The following is a 27,452-nucleotide window of genomic DNA, read 5'->3' on the forward strand; positions in this document are numbered from 1 at the left end:
TCATAAGCAATCCATGATGGTTCCTAACAAATAGATAGATCAAATTGTTTACAAGACCTACTCTTGCACGCAAATGATCTTGACCTTCCGTGTTAAACGGGATTAATAAATGGTTACTATTTGTCATGGAAGTGTCATGCCCATGTGGGTAGCCCATAAAATGTGCTGGACCTAATGAACAGTCTACATCAATGGACTGGACTAAATTTCCAATGCAACTAGAAGCACTACATCTTATAGTGCTCTGACAGCACTGGAGCATTACTCTTTTAAGTGCGCGCGCGTGTGCGTGTGTGTGTTATATGTAGTAGCGACAACGGAAGATGTAATTGTATTGGTATAAAATGTAAATGGGGAAAAAAAATTCAAACTGGTCATAAGTTCTCGTACAAGCTTTGTCATCAGCTGTCCAAATTACTATTTTCTCTCACCAACTGTGAGAGGACGGATGGGTATTTCTCAAACTGACCCAACCTCAATCATACAGTTACAGGTATGAGCATACATGACAGTTGTAAATGCATAAATCTAAACTATAGTGAATCCAAATCATACACAACCTAAGTTCATATACAGTAAGGAGTGTACAACATATTTGCAAAGTAAGCCACCAGCAAGTGAACAACGGTTGATTTGTTGATATTCTCTGCTATTCCCTTCCCAAAGGCTCGATCTCATCTTTTCCCACATGCCTCAAGTCCTCCGACGAATTTCTACTGGTTTTGGTCGACCTCTTCCCATCCATTTTCCTCAACTTCATTGCCTTTTGAGCGGATTTGGATTCCCTATTTGGTGGTGGGTCGACAAGCAGCATGCGGGACATGACATAGGCCAAGAGCTCTTCCCTGTGCGAGAACGTGAAGTCCAAGTGGGCGTATTCAAATTCGTTATACGAGACCTCCACGCCCTCATTTTTCATCAACCTATAATGCTTCCTGACCATTGATGGTGGAATCACTCTATCCTTCCGCCCGGCAACCAAATCGACAGGCATGTCGATGAGCCCATAATACTCTCCCAAGTCCAGAGGCTCAGGCGACCCATATGCTTCCATGTTAGCAGCCGCACTTCCAAAATCATACATTATAAACTTCCTCGCCCGCTTAATCTGTGCAAGGTGATGTGCAACATAAAATGATACACCTGGCATGTCGTTCATGTTATAGTGGGGCAGCCCGATCACCCCAACCCAGTTTGAGCTGTCGCCGCCAACGACATAGCTCATCAGGGTCTGTACCAATCCACCTAATGCAGGGTAGTTGTGGAAGTCCCTTGCAAGCTTATTGACAAGCATCCGGAAGAACCTGGTCGGTATATACAGCCCAGGGAAGAGAGGAGCCAGTATAGGGGCTAACATAAGAATTAGGTACTCTACTATTGTGAAGGCTATGTTGGAATCCTCATGGAAACCAGCAGGTGATAACAGTATCAACCTTGATACCCTGTGGGGCTTCTCTTCGATCCGACGTGTTATTAGATACATCAGCATAACAGCCCCACCCAGGCTGTGGCACATCGCACAAAGTTTGTATGGCTGATCAATGGTTTTGTCATCACATTCTGGTTGAGTGTTTTTCAATTCGGAGGTTTTGACTTCATGGATCTTCTCTATCATTGCCGGAATGTCATGGGTCCCATGCTCATTGATGGTGTATCGCCAGTACCTGAATTGAGTTGGTGACTTTAGTACATTGATTCAACACAGTGATGAACTAACAAATTGGGATTCGGCTAATGGTTCCCACCATTTAGATAGGCTGACCTGATAATTAGGCTGGTCAACCCATCCGGTGGGCCATGAGTACAAGAACAATGGGCATTTCAATAAATACACCGAAGTTCAACAGGGCATTTTGCATATCGAATATCTATGTGCCACCTACACATGATTAGTTGACTAGCCTAACTTTTGGGCCAGGTCATATACATGGCACCCCCTGACATATGGCCTGTATATCCCACACAAGTTGTCACGTGTAGCTGATTGCAGAGGCATCTAGAGCCTTAGCCAAAGGTCTTGTAATATTGAGGTGAGTGCAAATGTTTCCACCACTCAACGCTTCAGCATCTAAGCCGCAAAGAACCATGCATGGCCACCATACATAAGGCTGAAACTTGGGTTCCGGTCAACCAGATCCTGGTTGACCCAACTGAGATCAGGTTGGGGTGGGGTCTTGATGCAGGACAATTAACCACTTGCTCTAAAAGCTCGAACTGTTAGAGTATGGCGAATTAATCCCTTTATCTCATAGCCCAGGCCCCACATCTCATGGGTTTTTAAGACCTCGGCCGAACCCCCTTCGTGGGCCCCAAAATCACATGGGCCGCCCACCCCGAGTGTGTCCCCGCATCCCATGGGCTACCCCACTCGAGCGCGGTGTGAAATGCGCATTTATCACCCCTGGTGAGAGTCTCGAACACGAGACCTCCTCCATGGGCCGCACCCACCCCGAGTGTGCCCCTGCATCCCACAAGCGACCCCACTTGAGCCCAGTGTGAAAATGCCCCTGCATTAGGTCTGGTTGTCAAGGTCCTCAGGTTTGGGTTGGAAAACACCAATCTGATTTGAAATCAGGTTAGGTTGGTTTGGGAATAATCACATGTATTTGGGTCGGGTTGCCTGAGTATAGAGGAATTTGGTTTGGGTTCGGGTTGGGCAGCTTGGGTTGGAAGTCGGGTCAGGTTGGTTACGGGTTGGGTCATCTTAAGGTCAGGTCAGGCTCTAGTTGACCCTCAACCAAGCCGTAGTATGTAACCAAACCATAAAATGGGCACTTACTTCCGTGAGGAAATGTTCTTATCAACATGCTCCCTTGAAACCAACCCACGTAGATTCCCAAGGAAAACATCATAACCTGTGAAATAAGAAGTTAATGAGTATGTCTTCAGTTCGATCAATTTCCATCTTAATAAGCCATATTAGAAGATAACAACTTACTAGCCATTGGTGGGTGGTAGATTTTGAACAGTTAGTTTAATCTTAAGCAACACATACCTTGATCAAATGCTGCAAAAGCTGGAGAACCAACAACCCCATTTGAGACCCAACTGGACAGGAAACTAACAAATTAGGATACAAAATGTAGGTCATGATCAATGAATTCATAAGCCATATAGCAGACACAAAAATGAAAATGGAGGCTACATCCGTAATGCCAGAATGTCCAAGCATTCAACTTAAAGCCTTAAAATTTGAACTATTGCAAAACCTGCATTCTCCATAAATTGCTCGATTTTAGAAGTCCATTATCTTTTTGGAGAAAAATGGACTAATTTACAATGACGGTGTTTCTCAGGCATGGGTTTAAGAATTTCCAGTGACCTAAGGATACCAACAAATCTGGTGGTCCAGTGGGACACCATCCATTTACCCTTCTAATTCTTGCAGGTAAGTTGATGTTTGGCACTTCTCATGTGCTTGTATCCTTTCACATGTAACATGACAAGCAGAAAGGAGAAGGCAGACTGTACTATCTACAGCGATGGTGGTATTCATAAAAACACAGTAGATTTTTACAAGTATTTCATGATGCTCAGGTTGTACCTTCATGAGTGTCAGTTAATGCTCGTGACAGCAGCATTTCACAAATTCAGGTTCAGAATCCAAAATTGAGACATCTCTAATTGGTGTATGATGCTCTAACAGATGATAGAGTAGTCAAATTTCCTCTCTCTAGTCTAATAGGAAGAAAGACGCCAACGAGGCAGATGCTAAGGTGGTGTTTGAGGGGTATGAAAATGTTCAAGCGTTCTATCACTAGGTGCTTAATTGTGGGAGGGAATCAGCAAACGCTATCAATGGGTGCCAAAGAGAAATCTGGGCCCATGGGAGTGAATTCAGGGTCTTTCTTCTGCTATAGGGATTGGCTTTAGTGATGTAATTTGTGAGGCAAATGATGTTGCTGATTACATAGATAAAGATGTACTTCCCTAACTATTTATTGGGCTGCCCTACCTTTGTTGCACTCCTTTCTCCCTTCCAATAAAACTTGTAATTTAAGAATTGTTGGATTGTTGGGATTCATAAGAAAAAGTTGTGGCCAAAGTCTAACACTGGTTGCCAACCTGACATAACCCTCCTTTATCTGGGATTGGACCGACAGTGAGAGCACATAACTCCCACAACAGTGACAATTCAGAGAGATTAAGAAGGAAGTTTAATGCAGGGGCATTTTCACACTAGGCTCGAGTGGGGTGGCTTGTGGGATGCAGGGGCACACTCGGGGTGGGTGGCTTGTGTGAGGTAGGCCCCACCCATGCGAAGCAGGTGGCTCGTATGAAGTGGGGCCCACGAGGGGGTTCGGGCAAGGTCCTAACCCATGGGATGTGGGGCCTGGGCTATGAGATAAATGGATTAATTCACTATGTTCTATCAGTTCAAGCTTTTAGAGTAAGTGGTTAATTGTCTTGCATCAAAGTTGCTCATAGAAATAGAGCTGGGTGGATGACGTTGGGGTGTGCCTCTAGAGTTTTATGTGATCACGGCATGCCAATCAAACTTAAGGGAAATTTTATAGCATGGCATTAAGATCAGCCATGCTTTATAGGATAGAATGTTTGGCAGTAAGGAAATGACATGTTTGTAGGATGAGCATGTAACTGAAATGAGGATGTTGAGATGAACGAGTAGCAAGAGGAGGAATGATAGATTTAGAAATGAATGCATTTGAGGGAACTTAAGAGTAGCACCAACAGGTAATAAGATGAGAGAACCTAAACTTGTATGGTTTGGCCATGCGTGACGAAGGCCAAGAACTGCAACTGGTTCAAAGATAAAGTCGAAGGCTCTAAAAGGCGAGGGGATATGCCCTGAAAGGCAGTGTCGAGTTTGGGTCGAGTGTACTACATTCGAGGCACCGGACCCAAATCCGACCAGGTCGACCAGGTTCACGTGCCCATCTGATTGGGTCTGGTGTACTACATTCACAAGATTTTTGGCTTTCATAAAACATGTACATTTGCATTGACCACCAAGCTCTTCATTGCCAAGGGAGAGGGAGAGGGAGAGGGAGGGAGGGACTCCCACTCCCAGCCCTTTATTGGGCAGATAGTTTGCCACTGGTCCAGTTGTTCCAACTGTTAGGTCTCACTAGTAGCTGCAGCTGTGAGCATGAGAGAGGGATTCCGCAGGGAAGAAATTTTAGATCCTTTGAATATTGGCATCATAATTCTCCTAGTTAATACAAATATTGACATCATTATCCCAATCAATTCATTTTTTTCATCTTAGACATGTTTCCTTCTAGAAAACTCTCCCTTTCACTAGTTTTCATACAACATGCATAGAACCTCAGTTTCTACAAGTGAGGCCCAAGGTTCAGACCAAACTGTCGATAAGATAACTCCTCACCACGGATGGTCTAAAACCACCAAGTTGGAGGATCCTATGCTTCGAATCTCTAGATTGTTTTGGTTTGTGGAACATGACTGTATTTGCTTTCTTAATCATCTATTAGTTAGGCACATATTTAAGGGTTGGGTTATTCAGTGAAGAAATTTTTTTTTTTTTGGTGCTCGGGTCATCCATAATAAGTCCAATCATAATCAATGATTAGGATCATTGAACCAAGGGCCCCACCTCTGAAATTGAAATCCAGGCATACTGTTCAAACTTTTGGATGTCTAGTATATCTATCTGAAATGTTTTCATTTTTTTTATTTTTAATTTTCTATCAGTAATCTTTATTTGAAATGTTGGTGATAAAGAGGATGGAAGAACTCAAACCATTACATACATCATCTTGAATACCCAAGTTACATCAACCTTTGTTTGAAAGAAATAGAGCGTAGTAAATAAACTATTTAACAGATATTTAAAATCACACTGCATTTAAGGAGAACTTTGATATGCACAGGTAACTCACCCCATAGATGAATCCAATATTCCATGTTGTAGATACAACACTTTCTGTGAATCACGCCTGCAACATGCCAAGAACACACCATCAAAAGAACCCCACGTCCATGCATTAAATGACTTTGATATGAGTTCTTTCAGTATCTAACCCAAAAGTGATGTAGAAAAAGATGTGTACCTTGGAATTCTTTCCAATAGAAGAACATATCCATCAGAAGTAACTACACGAATAGCTTCATAAGGATACCTGAAACATTTAATAAGAAAAGAATAAACAAATGAAACTTCAATGGAGAATACATCTCTATAATGGTAACCGCCACCTTTTCATTAGATGAATATTCAACATGTCCAAATCGGAGGGTACTCATACGATCCTTGGCCTGAGAATATGGATAGTTATACTTGAACATTGAGTTTATACAGATAGTGCTTGTGGTTGGGTGCCTAGACTGCCCAAAGTCTTCCTGATGGGAAAATCACAGTCCTTTGATTGGTGACCGCTAAATAGATGATTAAGAAACAAACACAAACAGAGTCCACATGCAATGAGAAAGACCAAATAATTGGATAGTTACCACCTTCCAAACCCTAAGATCTTTGAGACAAGGTCTATCAATGGTGGATGCATTGGATAAACAGTCCAAATCACCAAATCATAGGGTCCACTTGCGTATACTCAAGGCCAAAGATCATATAAACCCTCGTAGAATAATTTTATAAAAGAGGTTGTGGAACCATTCGAAAGAGAACTAAAACTAACTTCTTTGCATAAACAACTGAAAAAGTAGCTACCCGAGCTCTGTTATGACATCGTGGCAAGTCCGATCATCTGTATTCATGGCCTGATGGATGGGGGCCTGCCTCTCTGTTGGAGTTGGATCAGCATCTCCAAGTGTAGCAGTCGGAACAGACGCATCCAGATCACTGGCAGCAATATCACTGTTATAACTATCATGAGAGGAAAACCATCTAAATATTGTACGACAGGTTTCCAAAGGCGAAAGAAGATAATGTGCTGCGCTGTGTACAACGTCAAATACAGCTTCTATGAAGATCTCAATTGCAAGCTGGAGGTCCTGGTGAACATGGTATTGCCCAATATGAGGTGGGGAAAAAAACCTTCAGTTAAAACAGGAAATGCATGGTACTGAGCCCCCAAAAATATGCAGTTTGCTGAGGCCCAGGATTGAACACATGCAGGGCCATGCAACAGTGATTTAGACCAATGATCTGATATGCCCCACTGTGGATGGAGGATGTCCCAAAGATCACCCAGGTTGGGAGAGACACTAGCCCTTTGATGGGTAGACAAAAAATAGACAGTTAAGGAAACAATGCAGCAATGGCCCACAATCAATGTTAAGTTGGCCAAAGATCAAAGGGCTAGGTTCTTCCAACCTGGGAGATTTTGGGGATATCCCCTGTCCACGATGAGGTATATGAGATCAGCAATCTACATCACCGTACGCTGTGTCCAATGTACAGAATCCTGCTCCTGATTCAGTACGCTGCAATTCCTCTTAAAAAACATTACCAGCATGGGACCAAAAAAAGGCAACAAGAAAGAGAGCCCAAAAAGATCAGCATAGGATCTACATATGAGTAAAGAAAAGTCATTGTCAGTTGTCATCACCTCTACTACCCCACGCCTCCGGTCGGTAGTGCGCTGAACAACATGGTCCTTGATGAAACTTGGTTTCTTGGTAGGATGTAAATTTGCAGACCGGTGGTTTCCGGAACTACCAGGGATGGTTCGCGATCTCTGAAACCGAAACGAACGGCAAATACAAAAAGGTATCCCCACAATGAATGTAACAGGCCACAAAATCCATGAAAGCAAGCATTTGATCCAGTGTTTTTTTCTTCTCTCATACTTGGTGAAACTACTTGCCCGGGATAAGCGGGAACACAGAGACAGTGGAGATGCAGGACATATTTCATCATTATCTTCTTCTCCGGACACATACTCTTCATCCGTGGAAGAACCAGAATCCACAGAAAGTTCATGAATAAATTGATTGAAAGAAGAGACACCGCTGTTGAAAGCAACAAAAGGTGCATGTTGGTGTTGGAGCTGGAAAGTTGGAAGACAAAACTGGAATGCTCAAAGGAAAGAGTCTGATATTTTAACAATTACGAAATGAAAAGAAAGCGATTTCATGTGAGCAAACTAGACCTGAGAAATTCTTGTTCAACAGAAATATAGATATACAATTTTATGTATGGGAATGCTATAGAGGTAACATTACCACCACAACTGTGGTGGTAACAGGCTGTTCTGGGGCCAATGTGAGGTGGGTGTGTGTGTGTGTGTGTGTGACATCCAAGTCGTCCATCAGGTGCACCACCAAAAGTTGTTAGGGAAGCGTAAAAATCAGGCAAATCCAACCATCAAATAGGCCACACCATAGCAAAAAATGAAAACAAGAATGCTGGAAAAAAAAATAAAATAACCCTTCATATTCAGGTGGTGAGGCCTACCTGACCATTGGATTAGGCTGATTTTTGGGGCTTCCTATTGTCATGGTGAGGCACACTTGATGCATAGGTTGGATGGCATACACATGCTACACTGGGCCCCGCCCCAAACAATAGGAAAAAGTTCAAAAAATGCCTTAAAACATACAAATTCAAGTGGTGGGGCCCACCTGATTTTTTGTGCATCCCATCGTCATGTTGGGGCATGCACATTCTGGATTGCATACACAAACAACATTGGCCCCCCAACACAATATTGACATTTTGTGTGGTGGGCATTACCACTCATTGTTCGCTACAGAATTGCCCGCCAATGTTGTCAAAATCGTTATCTTATTGTAAATAGCAATAGGGGTTGAATCATATTGAATCGCAAATCATATTGTAAATCATAAGATTTTTTTCTGATTTACAAAAAATATATATATAAAACACATGAAAAGATACAAGTAAATAAAAAAAGATTAAAGCTCATCAATCATCCATTTACCATCAACATGTACCAAAAACGTAATACATATATGGTATACATATCATGATAGTAAAGGATTCTTGTCTTTTTCCTTTGTTTTCTTTTATCATCTTTCAAAAAATTTACCTTAAAAGACATACAAGACGAGTCCTTTAAAATTTTTATTCTTTTGTTCCATTCTTGTGTAAAATCATGTTAGAAAAAATGGCATTCGATTCCATTGTGAATAAAAAGATATCTTGATTTCTTTGTTTTGGATTTTTGAATATCAAAATCCCCAAATCTCCCCCCTCTCTGATGCAGGACAATTAACCACAGGCTCTAAACGCTCGAACCGATAGAGAGTGGCGAATCAATCCCTTTATCTCATAAGCCCAGGTCCCACATTGCATGGGTTAGGACGTCGGCCAAACCCCCTCGTGGGCCCCACTTCACATGGGTTCCACCTCACATGAGCAACCCACCCTGAGTGTGTCCCCGCATCCCACAGGCTACCCCACTCGAGCCTGGTGTGAAAATGACGCTGCATTACTCTCTATCTCTCTTAAAAGAAAAAAAAAAATGACGATATTTTTAATAGGAGAGCCTTTTTCATATTTTATGAACAAAATGGTACAAAGAAAAAGAACATTTGAATAAAAAATAATAAAATTTTGATTTTTAAAATTTTTTTGGGCCCATTTACACCGTCCACGAATCTTATGATTTATATGATTCAATAGGATTATTGTACGATTCGTACGATTATTTATGATTTACAATTTGGGTGTATGATATGAATCGTACGATTCATACCATGAATCATATGATTTTGATAACATTGTTGCCCGCTTTGAAGACTCGACCGGACTAATCATTAACAAGGTGTTCCAAAATGGTAACGGTGGCCGTAACAGCCACCATTGTTACCGTTATGAAACGGGCCGAAACGGCCCTTGTATCAGCTGTTAAGACCCTTTTTTGTTTTTTTTAAAAAATTGTTATGGGACCATTACAACCTGTTTTTTTTTTTTTTTTTTGTAACAGTCGTTACGGCCCCGTAACGCATAATGGTTATAATTGTTACCATTACGAGCGAGCTAACCGAGCTAACTCAGTTAGCTCGCTCGCCTCGACTCGAAAAAGCTTGATTTGACTCGGTTTGAAACAGAGTTCGAGCCGAGTCGAGCTGATTTTTTTGAGCTCGAAAAAATTTCAAGTCGAGCTTAACTCGACTTGGATCGAACCCCAACTCGAATCGAACTTAGATCGAACCAGTTCGGTGACTCGGTTATTTTGATATTGATGTTGCTCAACAAGTGTTTAATGAAATGACTTAACGAAATGTTGGTTGGTGGCGAGGAAGGTATGGATATGAAACAAATACCCTTGCATCTTGATTTTTATGTTGCCTACTGAGTGTTTGATGAAATACCTATAAATTGATGCTGTTGTTTTACATTCCGTGAGAAATTAAAGGTGCACTCCATGTGTTTGAGAAAATGCCGCAGAGGCTCGATCTTGGCTCGAACTGGCCCGAGTTGTTGACCAAACCGAGCCGAGCTGGCCAGTCAGCTCGAGGACCGAGCCGAGCCGAGCCGAGTTCGAGGTAGGGTCAGCCAGGGTGCGATATTATCGGTATCGCACCACTGCGAGACGAAACTCCTCCGATAACCCCTGGAAGATATCAAAAATCCAAAACTTCAGATATCGTACGATATTATCGTCGATATCGTGCGATATATTGTCAATATCATGCGATACATCGTCGATATCACCAATACAACCCACCCCGATCTAACAGTTCGAGCTTCTTTTTTTGTAAAGAGAGGAAAAACTGGAGGGAGGATTTCAATACCGTGATTGGAGGTCGAATTTGGTGGGTTTCGATTTCCCTCTTTCTTTTTTCCGTTGAATCCAATGGAGATGCATTGCAACGCAACGGAGATTTCGGCGAAGGGATTTCTCCAACTGAGATTTCGGCGAGAAATCGGGCCTATTGAGGTGAAGATTTGAGATTTTTTTGCTCCGGAACCCTCTTCCCTCTTTCAAAACGCAACTTAGATATCCGATTGCGTACTGAGTTACTCGTACGCTTTATCATACCGATAAAACTCCGTGGGCCCACCGTGAATGTATGTGGTTTATCCACACCGTCCAACTGTTTTTCCAGTTCATATAAGGGGTTGATCCCAAAATTGAAGCATATCCAAAGCTCAAGTGGACCATACCATATGAAACAATGGGAATAATGATTACAACCGTTGAAACCTTGCCAGGCCCACAATGATGTTTATTTGTCATCCAACCTGTTCATAAGATCACAGAAACAGGGATGAAGGGAAAACATAAATATAAGCTTGATCTAAAACTTCCGTGGCCATCAAGAATTTTTCAATGGTATATGTTCAATTCAGGTTGTTTACCGTGGTGCGGTCCATTGGAGCTTTAAATATGCTTTAATTTTGGGATCAAGTCCTAAAATTACCTATTAAAATGGATTGAAGGAGTGGATAAAATATATAAATCACGGTGGACACCACAGTGTTTACTAAGTACACAAAATAAAATGCACCTGTAACTCGTGGGTGGATTGATGCTACGTGAGTAACAACTTAGTTGGTGTTACGCTTGTTGTAGGGCCAATGTTGATGATATGTTGTAGATCCAATCCATCCATTCGTTTTTATAGCCCATTTTATGATGTAATCCCAAAAATCAAACATATTCAAATTATCAGGTGGACCACACCACATTAAACAATGATTAATGAAAACTTACCATTAAATGATGTGGATTTGCTTAATTTTTCTAATGCGGTCTGCCCAAGATTTGGATCTACTTAATTTTTGGATTAATATGCTTAAACTATATGAAAAAATAAATGGACAGCCTAGATAAAATATATACAACAAGTTGGACTCCACAGATCCTGTGACAAGTCCGACTGCTGTACCACATAGGTTGTGTGGTGCGAAGACGACCGTTGACGCTCCAAGTTGTACCAATGGTTCAAAGGAGATCAAAGTTACATGGGCCACACAATGATGTATTTATTATATCCACCCCGTTCATCAATTTTGCGAGATCATTTTAGATCATGAGCCCAAAAATAAGTCATATCCAAAGCTCAAGTGGACCACACCACAAATAGTAGTGGGACAATGATTCTCTCCATTAAAACATTTGTAAGGCCCACCATAACATTTATTTTCCATCCAATCTATTCATAAGGTCACACATACCTGGATGAAGAGAAAAAAAAAACAAATATCATATTGATCCAAAGCTTATGTGACCCCAAAATGGTTTCAATGGTAGACGTTCAATCCTCCATTACATTTTGCAGTGTGGTCCACTTAATAATTGGATTTGCCTTATTTTTCGGCTCAAGCATTACAACTAGCTTGCCAAATTGATGGGCAGTTTGGATATAAAACATACCTCATGAGGACCCACATAACTTGTTGACGTCAACACACAACCATATTGGTGGTGTGTGGTACACCAACTAATCCACTTCCGCGGATTTCCTGGAAAGCCTTTGGTAGGAAGTTCCCACGCTAAAACGTAGGTGGGGCCCACCATAATGTTTGTGAGAAATCTACTCCGTCCATCCGTTTTGTGAGCTCATTTTAGGACTTGGGACCAAAAGTGAGCAGGTTCCAAGACTCAAGCGGGCCGCACTAAAGGAAAAGGTGGGTAGGGAAATTCCTACCGTTAAAACCTCCCTGGGTCAACAATGATGCTTAAATACCATCCATAACGTTCATTACATCATTCCTACTGAGATGAACTGAGAAGACAAATATTATCCAATTCAAAACTTTTGTGACCCCACGAATATTTCAATTGTGTACGTTCAATCCTCAACCAGTCTCTATCATTGATATGTATATTTCTCAATTTATTTTATTTTTTTGTTTTTCAATGAATTTGTTGTGTTTTCATACATGTCCTTGATACATTTATAAATGCCAAGCATTCAATTTAAATATAGTTGTATTAGTTCAGTTAAACATCGCATAACTTAGGACCATTTACAAAGGAAAGTTATTATGTGCACTTTTTTTTTTGAGATGTTATGATTTAAAAGTGTGTATTAAGGTCCTTTTTAACAATCCATGAAGTTTCATTGAAAAATTCAACCATTTTCCCAATGTTTCCCCATGTTTCCCAAAAAGTGCGATAAATTATGCGATACAAACGATATATCCCATGCGATAACCGATACATATCTGTATCCCAAGGGTGCGATACATAGCGCGATACCGATATTTCGAACACTGGGGTCAGCTAGTGGCCGAGCCAAGTCGACCTATGGCAAACTCAACTCGGTTCGACTCGTGTACACCTCTACCTCTGTAGGTCCAACCTATAATGATTTTTTTAACTGTTTATTTACATATATGGGGGGGCCTAAGTCAAGGATTGTAATTTACAATTTTTGGGAGATATGGGGTGTTGATTTAAAAACGTAATTCAAAATGTGACTTATGTGATTGAAGATATGAATGGGACGTTGTTAGTGCACTGATTTATGCACCCTGTTTGTCAATCATGTGAGTCCTTATGTCATGTAGTCGGTTGAACCTTTGGAAGCTGAAGACCGAAGACACAAGTGAAAATAGAGCATCAAGAAGCAAAGAATAAGTAAATGAGGTGCTTGGTGACCTTAACCCTTAACCCAAAACGACCCTTGAACCTCTAGATGATCTTGGCTTAATAGGTAAACCTTGTTAATCATCCCTTAGCCTTAAGAACCTAATTGAAACATGATTAGTAAGGCTATACAAGGTGTGAAGATGTTGTGAAAACATTTGCCCAAAATAGCATATTTTGAGTGGTGCTCGATCCCATCAAGCAGACCTCAAGGGGTCTTTGATGGGATTGAAGATCCCTTCGATGACATCGAACAGAAAATCAGATATGTCTAACAAGAATTGATCATTTTATCTGATTTTTTTGAGGGCATCAAACAGGTAACTCAGATATATCCAGCAAGAACAAATCATATTATCTGATTTAAGTACCCTTTGATGGCATCGAAGGTCGCCTCAATGATATCGAAAACCATTCAATGGCATCGACAGAGCCATTATCTGCTCGTTAGAACTCGAATTTCTTATAAAGGACATTCGGTTCTTGGGCATTTGCATGGGTTTTTGGTGTAATAGAAGCTTAGAATATTCCATAATCATATCCCTCATCCCAAGCCTCTAGACCAATGAGTTCTAAGTCATATTCCTTAAGATTAACATTCTAATGAGGATTCCAACCTCTACCTTGAAGATATGCTTGAATTCCTCCAATTTATAGAGATTAGACTCAACCTTTATAAACATACCATTGTCTAAATCCTCTAGAAGACCCATCTAGGTAAATCCCCTAGGAAATACAATTTTCCACTAGTTGTAGGAGATTCAACCAACCCCTCACCACCTTAGTCACCTCAAAGGAGCACTACATGGAAGGTGTTTGATCTTGAAGCCGGAGCCTTAGCAAAGCATCAGCATCATGATCGGGAGAGCAAAGGGGATCCGATTGAAGTAAGGGAGAGCATCAATTAAGAACCTGAGACGGCACTACAAAAGGGGCTCAATCCGACAAGTAAGTTATCAAGTGTAAGAGTCTGTATACTCTCCTTGTGTAGGATTGAGGGTAAGAGTTTGTGACCCAAACTCAACTAGGTTCTTGTGTGGGACGTTGGCTCTTGTGTAGGGCCTAAATCAAGTCCTTGTGTAGGCCACCGGGCACGAGTGTTTGCATGTCAGTCTCCGTGGGAGCCTTCGGCAAGAGTAAACGTAGGTCCTTGGACTAGGATCATGGTTGTTGGTTAACCTACAGAAAACCAACAAAAGTCTCTTGCGGGAGCCTCCGATTGGAGTGTACATCACTAGGTTCTTGTGTAGAACCGAGATTTGTGGCGAGCCTATAGAAAACTACATAAATTCTCTTGCAGAAGCCTCCAGTGGGAGTGTACATCAGTAAGTTCTTGTGCAGGACCTTGGCTCTTGTGTAGGGCCTAAATCCTCGGTTCTTATGTAGGACCTTGGCTCTTGTGTAAGGCCTAAATTCTAGTCCTTGTGTAGGGTTGTAAAGGTTAGAGGTTAACCTTATTTAAAACCTCTTATAGTGAAATCTGGTACACTCATGGATTGAGTGCGTCTGTCGGAAGTAAAGTAAGAAAACCGAACCATTATACATGCTTGTGTTTGGAATTGTCATTTGCGCACTTGTTTAATTATGCTTATGTGATTGAATGTTTACTTTTATGTATGCATGATTAAATAAATGCTATGAGTTGATAATTAGCACATCCCTCACACATGTACACTATCATGTTTATAAACTAGTTGCTTAATTGACATACTATTTGTAGTCTATGTGATTAGACCCTCTATTGGCTTGGAAGCCTTAAAGTTACTTGCCTTGCTTAGCTTAATTGCATGTTAGCTTAAGTAGGCAATTAGGTATTAAAAGATGAAAATTTTTAATTGGTCCTAATCACCCCCCTCTAGGACATAGCCTTTATTCCTTAGCTCCGCCAAGCTTCTGCACGAGTAGTCGTGGTAATCCCATTACACCACATGTGAATTTTCAGATGTGACTGATATGATTGAAGACATCGGGTTGAATTAGATATATAATTACTTTCTATGTTTTCTTTTTATTATTAGGCTTTTACTATATTAAGGAATATTATATTGATTTGAAGGAGGTAGTGGTATGGGAGTTAGTCATTCGATTTTTTTTTTTATTTTTTTATTTTTTTTATTTTTTATGAGTGAGTTTTCTGAAAGTATTTGTAAGAGAAGAAAGTTGAAATCAATAAAGTTCTCTCCATCTTTACTCCATTGTTCGTGGGTATGATTTTTATTATTATTATTATTATTATTATTATTTATTTTATTTTATTTTATTGCAATTTTGGTATCCAAATCTCGTTGACTCAATAACCGGGTTGCACTAGCTACCACCACAACTCTAATGGTAATGTGTATTTCTGTAGGTGAACAATTAGATGGAGTCAACTCACCAGAACTTTTGGTGGAGTCTTGAGTCGTGGGGAGCCCAAGTGATGTGTGCAAGCTATCCAACCCATATAGAAGATTATAGCAACCAAGCCTACTTCCAATATCTAGCAACTTGAATAAAGCAAGCATCCACAATTTTAGAATCTCTTTCTTGAATGCCTATACTCACCTGCCAGAATAGGTGAGTTAATTCCCTAGAATCGTACTTGAGAGTTTGCTACCTCATAGGCTCAACAATCAATTCTTTTGGTATCCCATCTTACAAAAGTTAATGTATTGACAATACTATCCCCACCCATTACAAACTATAATTATTGATCTCTCCTAGTTTTGATATAATCAACATGCTTTGTTTTTTATATGAATTTTTATTATTTATTTAAAAAATTATTGTCAAAAGTATGTGCATGAAATACAATAAGCTAATTGATCTATTTTAGGATCCGACTTCCCTAAAGCCTTCAGTAGCACAACCGAGACAATGACGGTTTCTCTGTTCCTGTGGGAATGGAGCCATAGGTCTTAAGAATCCAAGATAAGGTCATGGGACAAGGTGTTCCGTATCCGTTACGATACGCCTGTAAAGGTCGATACGTCTATGTAACGGTCATGACCGTTACGCGATACGGAGGTGAAAAGGGACAGTTAGTTTTTTGAGACTGTATCAGCCGTTACGATGGCTGTAAAGGCCATTACAGGGCATAACGACTGTTACTCCAGTAACAGTCGAAAAACGATTACTTTTTTTTTTTCTATTTAAATTCAATTTTCTCCTCTTTTTCACTTTTCTCATTCCAAAACTCTTCTATATCATTTTACAATAGATTTCGACCACTCTTACTATAGCTTTTAAGATTAAAACTATAAATTAAAGTGATTTGAGCGAATAGAATCTCCAAGGGCCTTTTTTTTTTTCAAAAAATTGAAAAAGTAGTATTTATGCTTTTTTCTGATTTCTAGTTTTAATGCTTGATTGTTATGTGTAAACATTAGAGACATAATCATATTAAACAATTCACTAGACAGCCTGATACAACACTCTTCACCAAAGAGTGGACCGTTACACTACCATAAACATGTTCAAAACAAAAAATGAATACATTTTGAAATATTTACATTATTCTTGATTTTCTAGATATTTTTTCAGAATTTTTTGCGTAAAAGAAAATTTTCAACCGTTACAGGGGTCGTAACGGTCGTTACGCCCCCGTATCGGCCATTATGGCCAATACCCGTATTGGTAATGGTGGTGACCGTTACGGCCACCATTACCGATACGGAATACCTTGTCATGGGGAGACGAGTCGTTTATTATTATGATAAGATTCAAGTAGAAGTGCGTATGCATGCAACTGAGCATCTTAGGTGTTTAGAGGGTTGCGCAAAAGCGGTATGTAAAACATGCATAGTAAAGTTTACAAGTGAACCATATATAAAGATAGCGACTACCGATATTGTCTGTATTATTAAATAAGTTTTGGTTCCTACACATTTCACCACTCCACGGCCTCATAATGATTCGTTACTGGGCCGATATAGTCTCTCTCTCTCTCTCTCTCTCTCTCTCTCTCTCTCTCTCTCATATATATATATATATATATATATATATATTATATATATATATATATATATATATATATATATAGATAAATATATATATATAGGGAAATGGTACTACGCGGTGGAGCGCATGAAACCCTAAAATACGGTCGAGTCGTGTCCCGTTTTCCATCGTTGGATGATTAATTTAAAAAATATACCATCAAACAAAGGCAAAACCGGCGGTACCGGCATTACCGATTAACTACTTATTGGGTAAGTTCTCAATTCAGTGTGATATCCACACCGTCTGTCATTTTAAAGATATCATTTTAAATCATGAACTCAAAAATTAGGCAGATCCAGCTCTCAAATGAATCACACCACAGAGGGAAGTGGGGGCAATGATGACCACCGTTGAAAACCTCCTATGATGCACCATGATGTTTATTTGTTATCCAACCTGTTCATATTGTCACAAAGACCTGGATGAAAGGACAAAACAAAAACCAGCTTGATCCAAAACTTTTGTGGCCCCTAAGAAGTTTTCAATATTTTCAATGGTAGACACACAATCTCCATTGTTTTCTGAGTTGTGATCCACTTGAGCTTTGAATCTGCCTTATGTTTGGGCTAATGCCATAAAATAATCTCACCAAATGGATGGACTGTGTGAATATAACACTTACATCATGGTTGGGCCATGACAGCAACACAACAACACCAAGTTCGTTGCACATGGCAGACGGGCATAGATTTCCTGAAAAGCTTTTGGCAGTAAGTTCCTGTGTTGAAAACTAGGTGGGACCACTGTAATGTTTGTGATAAATCCACCCTGTCCATCCTTTTTGCGACCTTGATTTAGTTTATGCAAAAATAAAAAAATAAAAAATGAGCCGGATCCAAGTCTCCAGTGGGCCATACAATAGGAAACAACGGGGATTGAACAGTCACAGTTGAAACATTCATATGTCCACAAAAAAATTATATCAGGCTCAGTTCTCTGTGTTTTCAGTTCATCCCAATGGAAATGACCTCATAAACGGTTTGGATGTCATGTAAACATCAAGTTTGAACCCAGGAAGGTTTCAACGGCAGGTATTTTTCCCCTGTTTCCCCCTCTCGTGTGGTCCACTTGAGTGTTGGATTAGGATCAATTTTGTTTTTATGTCTTAGAACGAGCTCGCAAAACGGATGAACGGGTGGATTTCTCACAAGCATCATGATGGGCCCCATCTAAGTTCACAAGAACTTCCTGCGAAAGGCTTGGCAGGAAATCCATGCCCTGACACACGAGGCATTCTGCTTCGACACGGTGGGAGCAGATTATATGCAGCCCTGGCCTCACCATTGACAGTGCAACCCTCGTTGTTGGGCCAACTTAATCCATTTATTTTATATACATGGTGTCCATTTGTTTTTCACAATCATTTTATGGCATGAGTCCAAAAATGTAGAAGACTTAAATCTCAAGTGGACCATATTATCAGAAACAGTGGTGATTGAACGCCTACCATTAAAACTTCCTAGGGCCCATAGTAATGTCCATTGTAATGTTTTGTTTCCATCAAACCCGTTGATAAGGTCAACCAGACATGGATGAAGGGAAAAATGTAAAGATCAGATTAATCCAAAACTTTTGTTACCCATAAAAAACTTTTAGTAGTCATTCACCACTGTTTCTAGTGGTGTCGTCCACCAGACATTTGGATCTGCTTAAGTTTTGGGATCACATCCTAAGAATATATAATAAAAAGGATGGAGGGCATAGATATACAAAAAAATTATCAAAGTAGGCCCCACACGGTAAGTGTAACAAAGGTGTTACCCGACAACACCTAATCCGCTCCCCTACTTTCTGTAAGCGGGTTGCGCGGTGTGCCACGCATCATTGACTTAGTTGCTGTGACGATGTCACCAATTCTGTGGGCTCCACCATAATGTATGCGTTATATCCACACCATCCATTTATTTGGCAAGGTCAATTTAGATCAAGGTGTTCCATAACAGTAATGGTGGCCGTACCGGCCACTACCGTTACCTTTACGATACAGGGCATAACGGTTGTTAAGGCCCCATAACGGCCGTTACGGTCTCTCTTTTTTATTTTTTATTTATTGAAAAAAAGTCCCGAAAAACCTATATCTGCCCTGTAATGTTGATTAAAAAGTATGAAAAACCTGTATATGTTCTGTAATAGACCATTATAGGGCTATTATGGCCTTTATACGGGATGTAATGTGCTGTTAACGGCAATTACAAGTCATTTTTTTCCATAACGGCTGTTATGGCTGTTACGACCCCGTAACGTGTAACGGTTGCCACCGTTACCTTTACGTAACGGCCTTTACGGCACACCATGATTTAGATCATGAGCCTGAAAATTATGAAGATCCAAAGCTCTAGTGGATCTCATCACAGACAGCAGTGAGGCACCGTGACACCCACCTTTAAAACCTTCTTAAGGCCTACCATGATGTTTATTTGTAATCCTACCTGTCGATAAGGTCACCCAAACGTAGATGAAGAGAAAAAAAAACAAATATTAGCTTGATCTGAAACTTTTATTGGCCCTAGTAGTTTTCAATGATAAGCATTCAATCCCCAATGCTTCTTGTGATGTGGTCCGCTTGAGCTTTCGATCTGCCTCATTTTTATGATTGTGCCTTAAAATAAACTTGGCAAATGGAAGGATGGTCTGGATATAACACATTCACCATGGTGGGTCTAACGGCAACACACCGCTAAGGTCACACCACGCAATCCAATACTCGATCTCTTTCTTCGCGGGCAAGTAAAATGCTCCACCGGTTTCGCCGGTTTCCTTTTCCTTAGAAGCTATTATCTGAGCAGTATATTTTTCAAATTTATCATCCAACGATAGAAAACGAGACACGACTCGACCGTACGTTAGGGTTGCATGTGCTCGACCGCATAGTACCATTTCCCATATATATATAAAGAGACTGTAATGGCCATTATGGGAGCTGTAACGGCTTGTATCGTAACGGCAATGGTGGTGGCCATTGCAGCCACTATTACCATTACGGAATATCTTGCCTATCATAGTCTAGCTTGGTAGTTTCTACTGCTTGTATAGGGTCGCGCCTCCGGGCTCAAGAGCGATGTTCGAGTCCACCTATCTCTAGCTTGTTACCTCAGCAATTGCTATCTACTCCACTAACAAACCATTGGTTTAATTGAATAACTAAATAAAATAAGGACCTTTCTCTTCACGTCGGGTTGTGAATCTTCTCAATTAGGAGATCTCCTATATGGAGAATACACATTCCTATGACAAGCATTGGTTGTTGCAGAATAAACCAATTTTAAAATGAGATAAGATGCTTGATAAGGCATGAGTACCAATAACATGAGTATTTCCTCGTGTAAAAGTCCACGAATATGATAAATGACTCTGCGCTTTTATGAGCAGAGCTACACATATCTTGAGCTAAACCTTTTACTTGTGTATAATCCTCTTCTTCTCCATCTTTTGCAAGAACTTCTACCTTCTCCACTTTGACATAAGGTTCATCCCCCCAACAATGAACACCTATTTCACTTTATTAATGATGAGATCTATATCCACTTCCCGCGTGTCCCTTGAAAGTTAGAGCAGCCATGAATTCTCTCAATTTGTCACTAAACATCCCATATGAACACCACGAGCTTTCTGGTAATAAAACCAGTTGTTGTTGGTACCTCATTCCCTGTTCCTTCTTCCTTAACCCAAGCTTGAAGAAGGAACATAAAAGAGGGCCCTATAGAGAATGTGCTTAGAAATCCATAATACAGTCCCCTACATGGTGTATTTAAATAATAATAATTATAAAAAAAAAAGCCCTTGGTGTCGAGACATGAGAGGCTCCTTATTTTATTAGGATTTCATTTTACAAAATAAACCGACACTCCGACTAAACTAAATGATCATCCTTCTTGAAACATAGATTTGACCTCATCTACTAGTGCTGGAAGAACTCCAAAGGGATTGCCATATTCAGGCCCAACACGTTGCACCCCTGTGGATATTTCTCTTTCCAACCACATAATCCATAGTACACCTATTGTGAATACCAGATAAAAATAAGGACAAGCAGCAATACGAGGCCATAGACCTCTTTTAAGGATTTCAACTTGAAAGCTTGTAGTTATGTCGCATCAATTATCATTTCAGGGGCTGCCCAGGCCTGGCCCGCAAAGTAGAAACTTGGCCTGGGTATGTGAAGGCCAAAACCAATATGCCAAAGCCTGGCCTGAGATATTATTCCAAGCCCAATACCGGCCCTATGTGGCATTCATGCACATCTATCTAGACCATCCAAATTGTGGGTCCCATTGTGGATAGAACATATCTATAATTTCCCATTGACCAAGCAATCTTAACCATCCAATTAATGGCCAATAAATGGGTGGTTAAAGGCAAAATAATGAGTGGCCCGGCCCAGATCAGGAGTTAGTGATCAGGATGGTCCAGATCATGGCATGTACACGTTTGAAGAATCACCACCATTTTTAAAATGATGCAAAACTAAAGCTGGCTTTTGGCGCCAATTAATAGTTTTTGGAATTGAAATAGTTGGACTGGAACCTCGTGAACACCTATTGTAGGAAAATAGTGCAACACCTAAGCTTTGGGATCTGCGCGATGTGAACTTGACATCCACTCTATCCATTAGTTGAGCCACAACATTTTCATAATACATAGCCAAAATATACTTAATTCAAGACCAAGGTATTAAAAAAGGCTAATGTAATGTCTGTTACAGAAAAAAATGGCCCATAACGGCTATTACGAGGCTGATACCCTTTTTTTTAAATGGTTGTAATGGCCATTATGGCCTGTATTGTAACAGTAATTACAATGGTGATGCGGGACAATTAACCACTTGCTCTAAAAGCTCAAACGGTTAGAGTATGGCGAATTAATCCCTTTATCTCATAGCCCAGGTCCCACATCTCACGGGTTAGGACCTCGGCCGAACCCCCCTCGTGGGCTTGTGGGCCCCAAATCACATGGGCCACCCACCCCCAGTGTGTCCCTGCATCCCACAGGCTACCTCACTCGAGCCCGGTGTGAAATGCCCCTGCATTAAATGGTCTAGTGAGTTATCATCACATCACCTATCTTCCCAAACTCATATTCTTGTAGAAAAGTGAAAATACCAAGGATATAAAAATTGTAGAGGGAACATTAGCATAATAATTTAATTAGAAGAAAATTTATAAACTCTTAACTGATTTTCAAACAGAGAACACATGAAAATTCCACCTATGTTTCTTAAATGGTGTTAGGTTATATATGCACGAAGCATGAAGCAAAATGCTAACAAATTCGGGTGCAAAGTGGGGATGTGTTTGTTTCAATATGTTTTCAAGTATAAAAAGGCAGGAAGAGAGAACAAGAGCGTGAGTCCAAAGCATGATTTGAAGTGGGAGCAATGCCTAATTAGAAGGATCGCTCAACTACTAGGGTCAGCATACCCTCACAAAGCCTTTTTTATTTCAAAAGATACCCTCACAATGCCCCTTTTTTTTTTTTTTTGTTGAAAGATACCCTCACAAAGCCTTTTATTTATAAAGTGATCCAACAGGAATGCAATAGCTGTCATTCTGTAAGTTGGTGCTCATATGTTTTTAGTTTGCAAGGGTACATAATATGCAGCTCAGTTCTTGATTCCTAAATGGTGGGAATTTAGATGCTTGAAGACCTTTCACCTTCATTTTGTGAGGAGATAGAATTTAGCAGTCCACAACAAACTTCAGCTCTCAGTTCTCACCTTTTATGGCCTCCTATTAATTGTTGGAAAAACAAAAAAAAAAGAAAAAAAAGACCAACATAAAATGAAGTGGGGATGTATCACTTTTTGAGTGGGTCCCATGCCTTCCACCAATTAGCAACACGAGAACTGAGACTAGCAACTTTTTAAACATTTTTTAAATGAACAATTTCCATTTCCAAACCTTCAAAAAAAATCCATTTCCAAAGTAAAATATGGGAAAAACACTGGAAAGCACAATACTTTCTACAAATAGATCAATCAAAACTTACTTCTCCATCCAACGTGGAAACCGGGGTCCACGGAAAGTGGGCCTGAGCTCCCAGCCATGGATACCTTCCAAAATATTAGTCTTCCCTGGCAATACAGCTAAAACAAGCGCTGACACCCCATTTATCAGCCTCACGATATTGTTCAAATATTCATGAGTGAATGTCTTGACAGACCTGCACAGAATAAATACTCAGTTATCATCTGACTAGCGTCAATCACTAAACAAATTCATAAGACAGATAATAAAGCTGGGATTTTCCTCCTCCTCCTTCTTCTTCTTTGCATTTAAGGTATGTATATTCCTAGTGCTAGAAAATAATAGAAATCATACAATCTAAAAAACAAAAAGTCTAGAATTGCCCAAGATTCACACCCTTAATAAGTTCTATTGTTGCAGGATCACACCGTTAAAAGAAAAGAAAACAACAACAACAAGTTACACATTCCATCTGCAATTTTCAATTCATCCACCATAAAAGAAAAAGGAATTAAAATGCAAAGCCAACCAAGCATACGGATAGAGACAAAATGATCCCGAGCCTGATTGGCGGGACCAGCAGCATGTTGAGGAGGAAGCACTCACCGGCAAAGGGAATCCAAAGAAAGACACACCAACGGCTTGGATCAGTCGGGTTGGTGGGACCCAAAAGTATAGCAAGGGTGTCAGCCCTCTCTCTCTCTCTCACACACATAAGAGAAGAAGGAAAAACATCAATTTGCAGAAAACAACTGCAGCTCTCACGCAGGAGGCATCTTTATAGACTTTCAAGTTTCTAAAATCCTTATACAACTCTTAACTCCTATTCAGAAAAGAAAAAAAGGCGACTTCTAAGTTCTAAATATATCCACCAATCACAATCAGAAACATGTGCAAAGACTAATAAAAAAAAACAGCAAGCATTTCAACACTATGACATGTGAACTTCTAAAATTTGGAAACCTTGCTTGACATGGGCCCCACACACCTTTCTCCTTCAATCCCTGGATGACATGTTGCTGCCTAAGAGACGTAACTGTGCCAACATGCAAATGGAAACCGAAGGGAGAAGTGAAAATCAGCACAGGGAAGGGTTGTCAAGCTGTGCAACCACTTCACGGGGGGAAAGCTCCCCAGTGTGCTTTGTATTCTTCCTTATTGAGCTTCGTAGCCTGGGCCTGACCATGTGTTGGAATTGGGCCTCAATTGTACACTTGCTACCTAGTCTTCGTGATCTGCCATAGAAAAATGGGCCATACGCCAGTTTGATCTGACAGATCGATCTGCTACATCATGAGGCTTTCTTTTGATCAGAACTGTCCAGATTCTCCATATAGACACTGATGTCCTCATCATTAAGGAGATAAATTAATGGAAGAATTATACTTGATACTTGCTAATTCATAAGCAAATTATCAAAATGCAAAACAATCCAGGTGTCCACTTTCCAGATAGAGAGAGAGGTGATGAACTACGGAGAAAACTTCCATGAAAATTTATAAACTCATCAGAAAATTATCAGTTCGCGACACGGTTACTTGATGAGGAAGCAGTTCTCAGTGCAAGTACCAGCTGGCGAACCATTAAAGATTTTTTGAACTTCACAATGTTTCTTTTGCTATATTTTGTTAAATGCATAAACTATTTAACCTACATATAATCCATTGTTGCTCATGCACTGAGCATTTCCTAGGCACGACCTGCATTAGGAATCATGTACTAAATGGTGATCCTCCAATTCTTTGACTTCATGGGAAGGACACACCAATTGAAAATCGTCATTCCATAAGAATTCCATCTAAGCAGACTGCCCCCCCACCCCCCCCCCCCCAAAAAAAAAAAGAGCTGATTGCCACTCAATCGATGATAGGAAGACACCCCCAAATAGGAGAATCCAATTGCCACTCAATCGATGATAGGAAGACCTGGCAGATTACCCACCCCCGAATAGGAGAAGCCAAGTGCCACTCAATCAATGACAGGAAGACCTGACAGATTACCCACCCCTCAATAGGAGAAGTGGATTTCCATGAATTCGATGAAAGGAAGACCTGGCAGATTACCCACCCTTCTCAAAACCCTTCCCTTTTAGGTGTGAATTTGGAACTGCTAGGACTCAAAGATTGGATTTCTGCTCAGCCCTAATGAGGAAAAGCAATTAACAAGAAGAGATGTCTGCTCCATTGCCTGAATTTTTATCCCATCAGATATCACCACTACCAATTTGAACCTAAATCCCCTCATTAAACACCGAAGAAATCCAATTAGTTGTTTTTCTTGCACCTGACCTGCACCACCACTTGTTCAACTGTACTTGGTCTTTAAAGCCTTTCCTCAAAGGATCCCCCACTCCTTGCCAAATCTACAAATCCATTTACCCAGTACTAGGGCTCTCTTGACCTCTTTCATTCCTCATGTGCATATCCATTCTACCTCCTAAAGAAAGCATGCATTTTCTCATATAATAAGGTGAATTTCTGACCATTTCCATTACCAATCCGGAAGAACCACTTTATGTTTAAACTAGTCTGTGGCTGCACTAGGAATCTCAAATGTCTTAAACACTTGACTTGCACAGAATAAACTGGCTGAGTTGACTTAGTGTTCACAACTACCAATGTGAATTGCCCATATTGACCCAGTTAATATTCAGTAAGCCACAACATCTGAGTCACGTGCAATTGAATTGCTAATCTGTGCTCAGGGAATATTCTGCATCCTTATCCGAGCAGTTTTTCTATCAATTTCTGTGGCTTGTTGGGCAAAAAGTTCAGGTCAACTCCAAGAGGAATGCTAATACGTAGAGGCCCTGTAATTCAAGGTACATAGCAAACATGTACAATGATCAGGACTGTTGATTTGCAGCCCACAGCATGGATGGGCTATAGGCTAAAAATCCCAGTAATCAGACAATTCTCACCCAAGATATTCCATAACAGTAATGTTGGCCGTAAAGGCCACCACTATTACCATTACAATACAGGTTACAACGGCCATTACAGTTACAGTCTCTCTATCTTTTTTATTGAAAAAAAGCCCAAAAAACCAATATCGGCCCCTTAATAGACTGTTATGGAGCCGTTAGAGCCTTTACGGGGGGTGTAATGGGCTGTTATGGGTCATTTTTTCCATAACGGCCATTACGACCCCGTAACGTGTAACGGTTGCCACCGTTACCTTTACATAGCGGCCTTTACAGCCCTGTAACGGCCGTTACCGCACACCATGTTCTCACCATTCACTTACTGTGAGATTTCCTGGTTGAATGTGGATTGTTCCTCTGGCAGGTAATGGACCGGATGGCTCCATAATCGAATCCCCTTCCCAAAAGGAATAACAATTCTATATGTAATATCCACACTAGTTAAGAAGATGGAAATATACATCACTCGATCAAATTGAGGCAGTGACCATACAGGTGGGGCCCATGTTTATTTGATCCATGCCGTTTATCCAGTGTAACCCCTCCCAGACGAACCATGCCCCCATAAACAATCTCTCCTTCATTAGGAAACCCCTTCGATGTGATTGATGCTCCCATAAACAATCTCTCCTTCATTAGGAAACCCTTTCGATGTGATAGACTAAACCACCCATTGCAAGCCCACCGATCACAAAATTAAGATAATCGATGGAGGAAACGTTGAAGATGTGGCCTATCCATAACAAGGCCCACCAAACAAGCGGTCTAAATCCTCAAAAGTGGGGGCCCATGGTATAATTACATTTCTAAGCGAGCATTATACAATACCTTTTATATAAATATCATCTCTCTCTATCTCTCTCTGAAATGAAATGAAATGAAATCAAGAATTTCCGAAGGAGAAAAATCAAGGCTTACTCTTTTATAACGGCGAGGACGTTGTCGACGAATCGGTTCATCTGAATCCGCGACTCGATGAGTCCGAGTCGGGAACCTGAATCGGAGTCGGTGGAAAGTCGGTGGAAGGGAAGAGAGAAGAAAGCGGAAGAAGAAAAACCAAGAAAACCAGAAGCTTGAAACAGGAAGATTTTAGATTCGCTATATCGTAAAATGAGTCGGAGTCGGGTCAGTCGG

The 27,452-nt window shown here is 40.5% G+C and overlaps 1 protein-coding gene across 4 annotated transcripts; it reads right to left on the reverse strand.

The window, feature by feature from the left end:
• Positions 1-319: 319 nt before the first annotated feature.
• On the reverse strand, positions 320-27,452 carry LOC131237557 (uncharacterized). 4 transcript variants are annotated; one of them, XM_058235390.1, is made up of 9 exons: positions 27,237-27,451; positions 23,418-23,591; positions 7,494-7,896; positions 6,653-6,936; positions 6,036-6,104; positions 5,865-5,921; positions 2,996-3,048; positions 2,780-2,855; positions 320-1,664 (listed from the first exon to the last, which is right to left on the reverse strand). In XM_058235390.1, the coding sequence occupies exons 1-9, from the start codon at positions 27,275-27,277 to the stop codon at positions 650-652; spliced, it is 2,172 nt and encodes a 723-aa protein (XP_058091373.1). In that variant the 5' UTR covers positions 27,278-27,451; the 3' UTR covers positions 320-649. The 4 variants fall into 4 exon arrangements, with proteins under 4 accessions (XP_058091373.1, XP_058091375.1, XP_058091374.1 ...); XM_058235392.1 differs by lacking the exon at positions 27,237-27,451 and adding an exon at positions 24,002-24,130; XM_058235391.1 differs by lacking the exon at positions 23,418-23,591 and having other exon boundaries at positions 27,237-27,452.

Source organism: Magnolia sinica, chromosome 2 (assembly GCF_029962835.1).
Source record: "Magnolia sinica isolate HGM2019 chromosome 2, MsV1, whole genome shotgun sequence".
In the NCBI taxonomy this organism is placed as follows: Eukaryota; Viridiplantae; Streptophyta; class Magnoliopsida; order Magnoliales; family Magnoliaceae; genus Magnolia; species Magnolia sinica.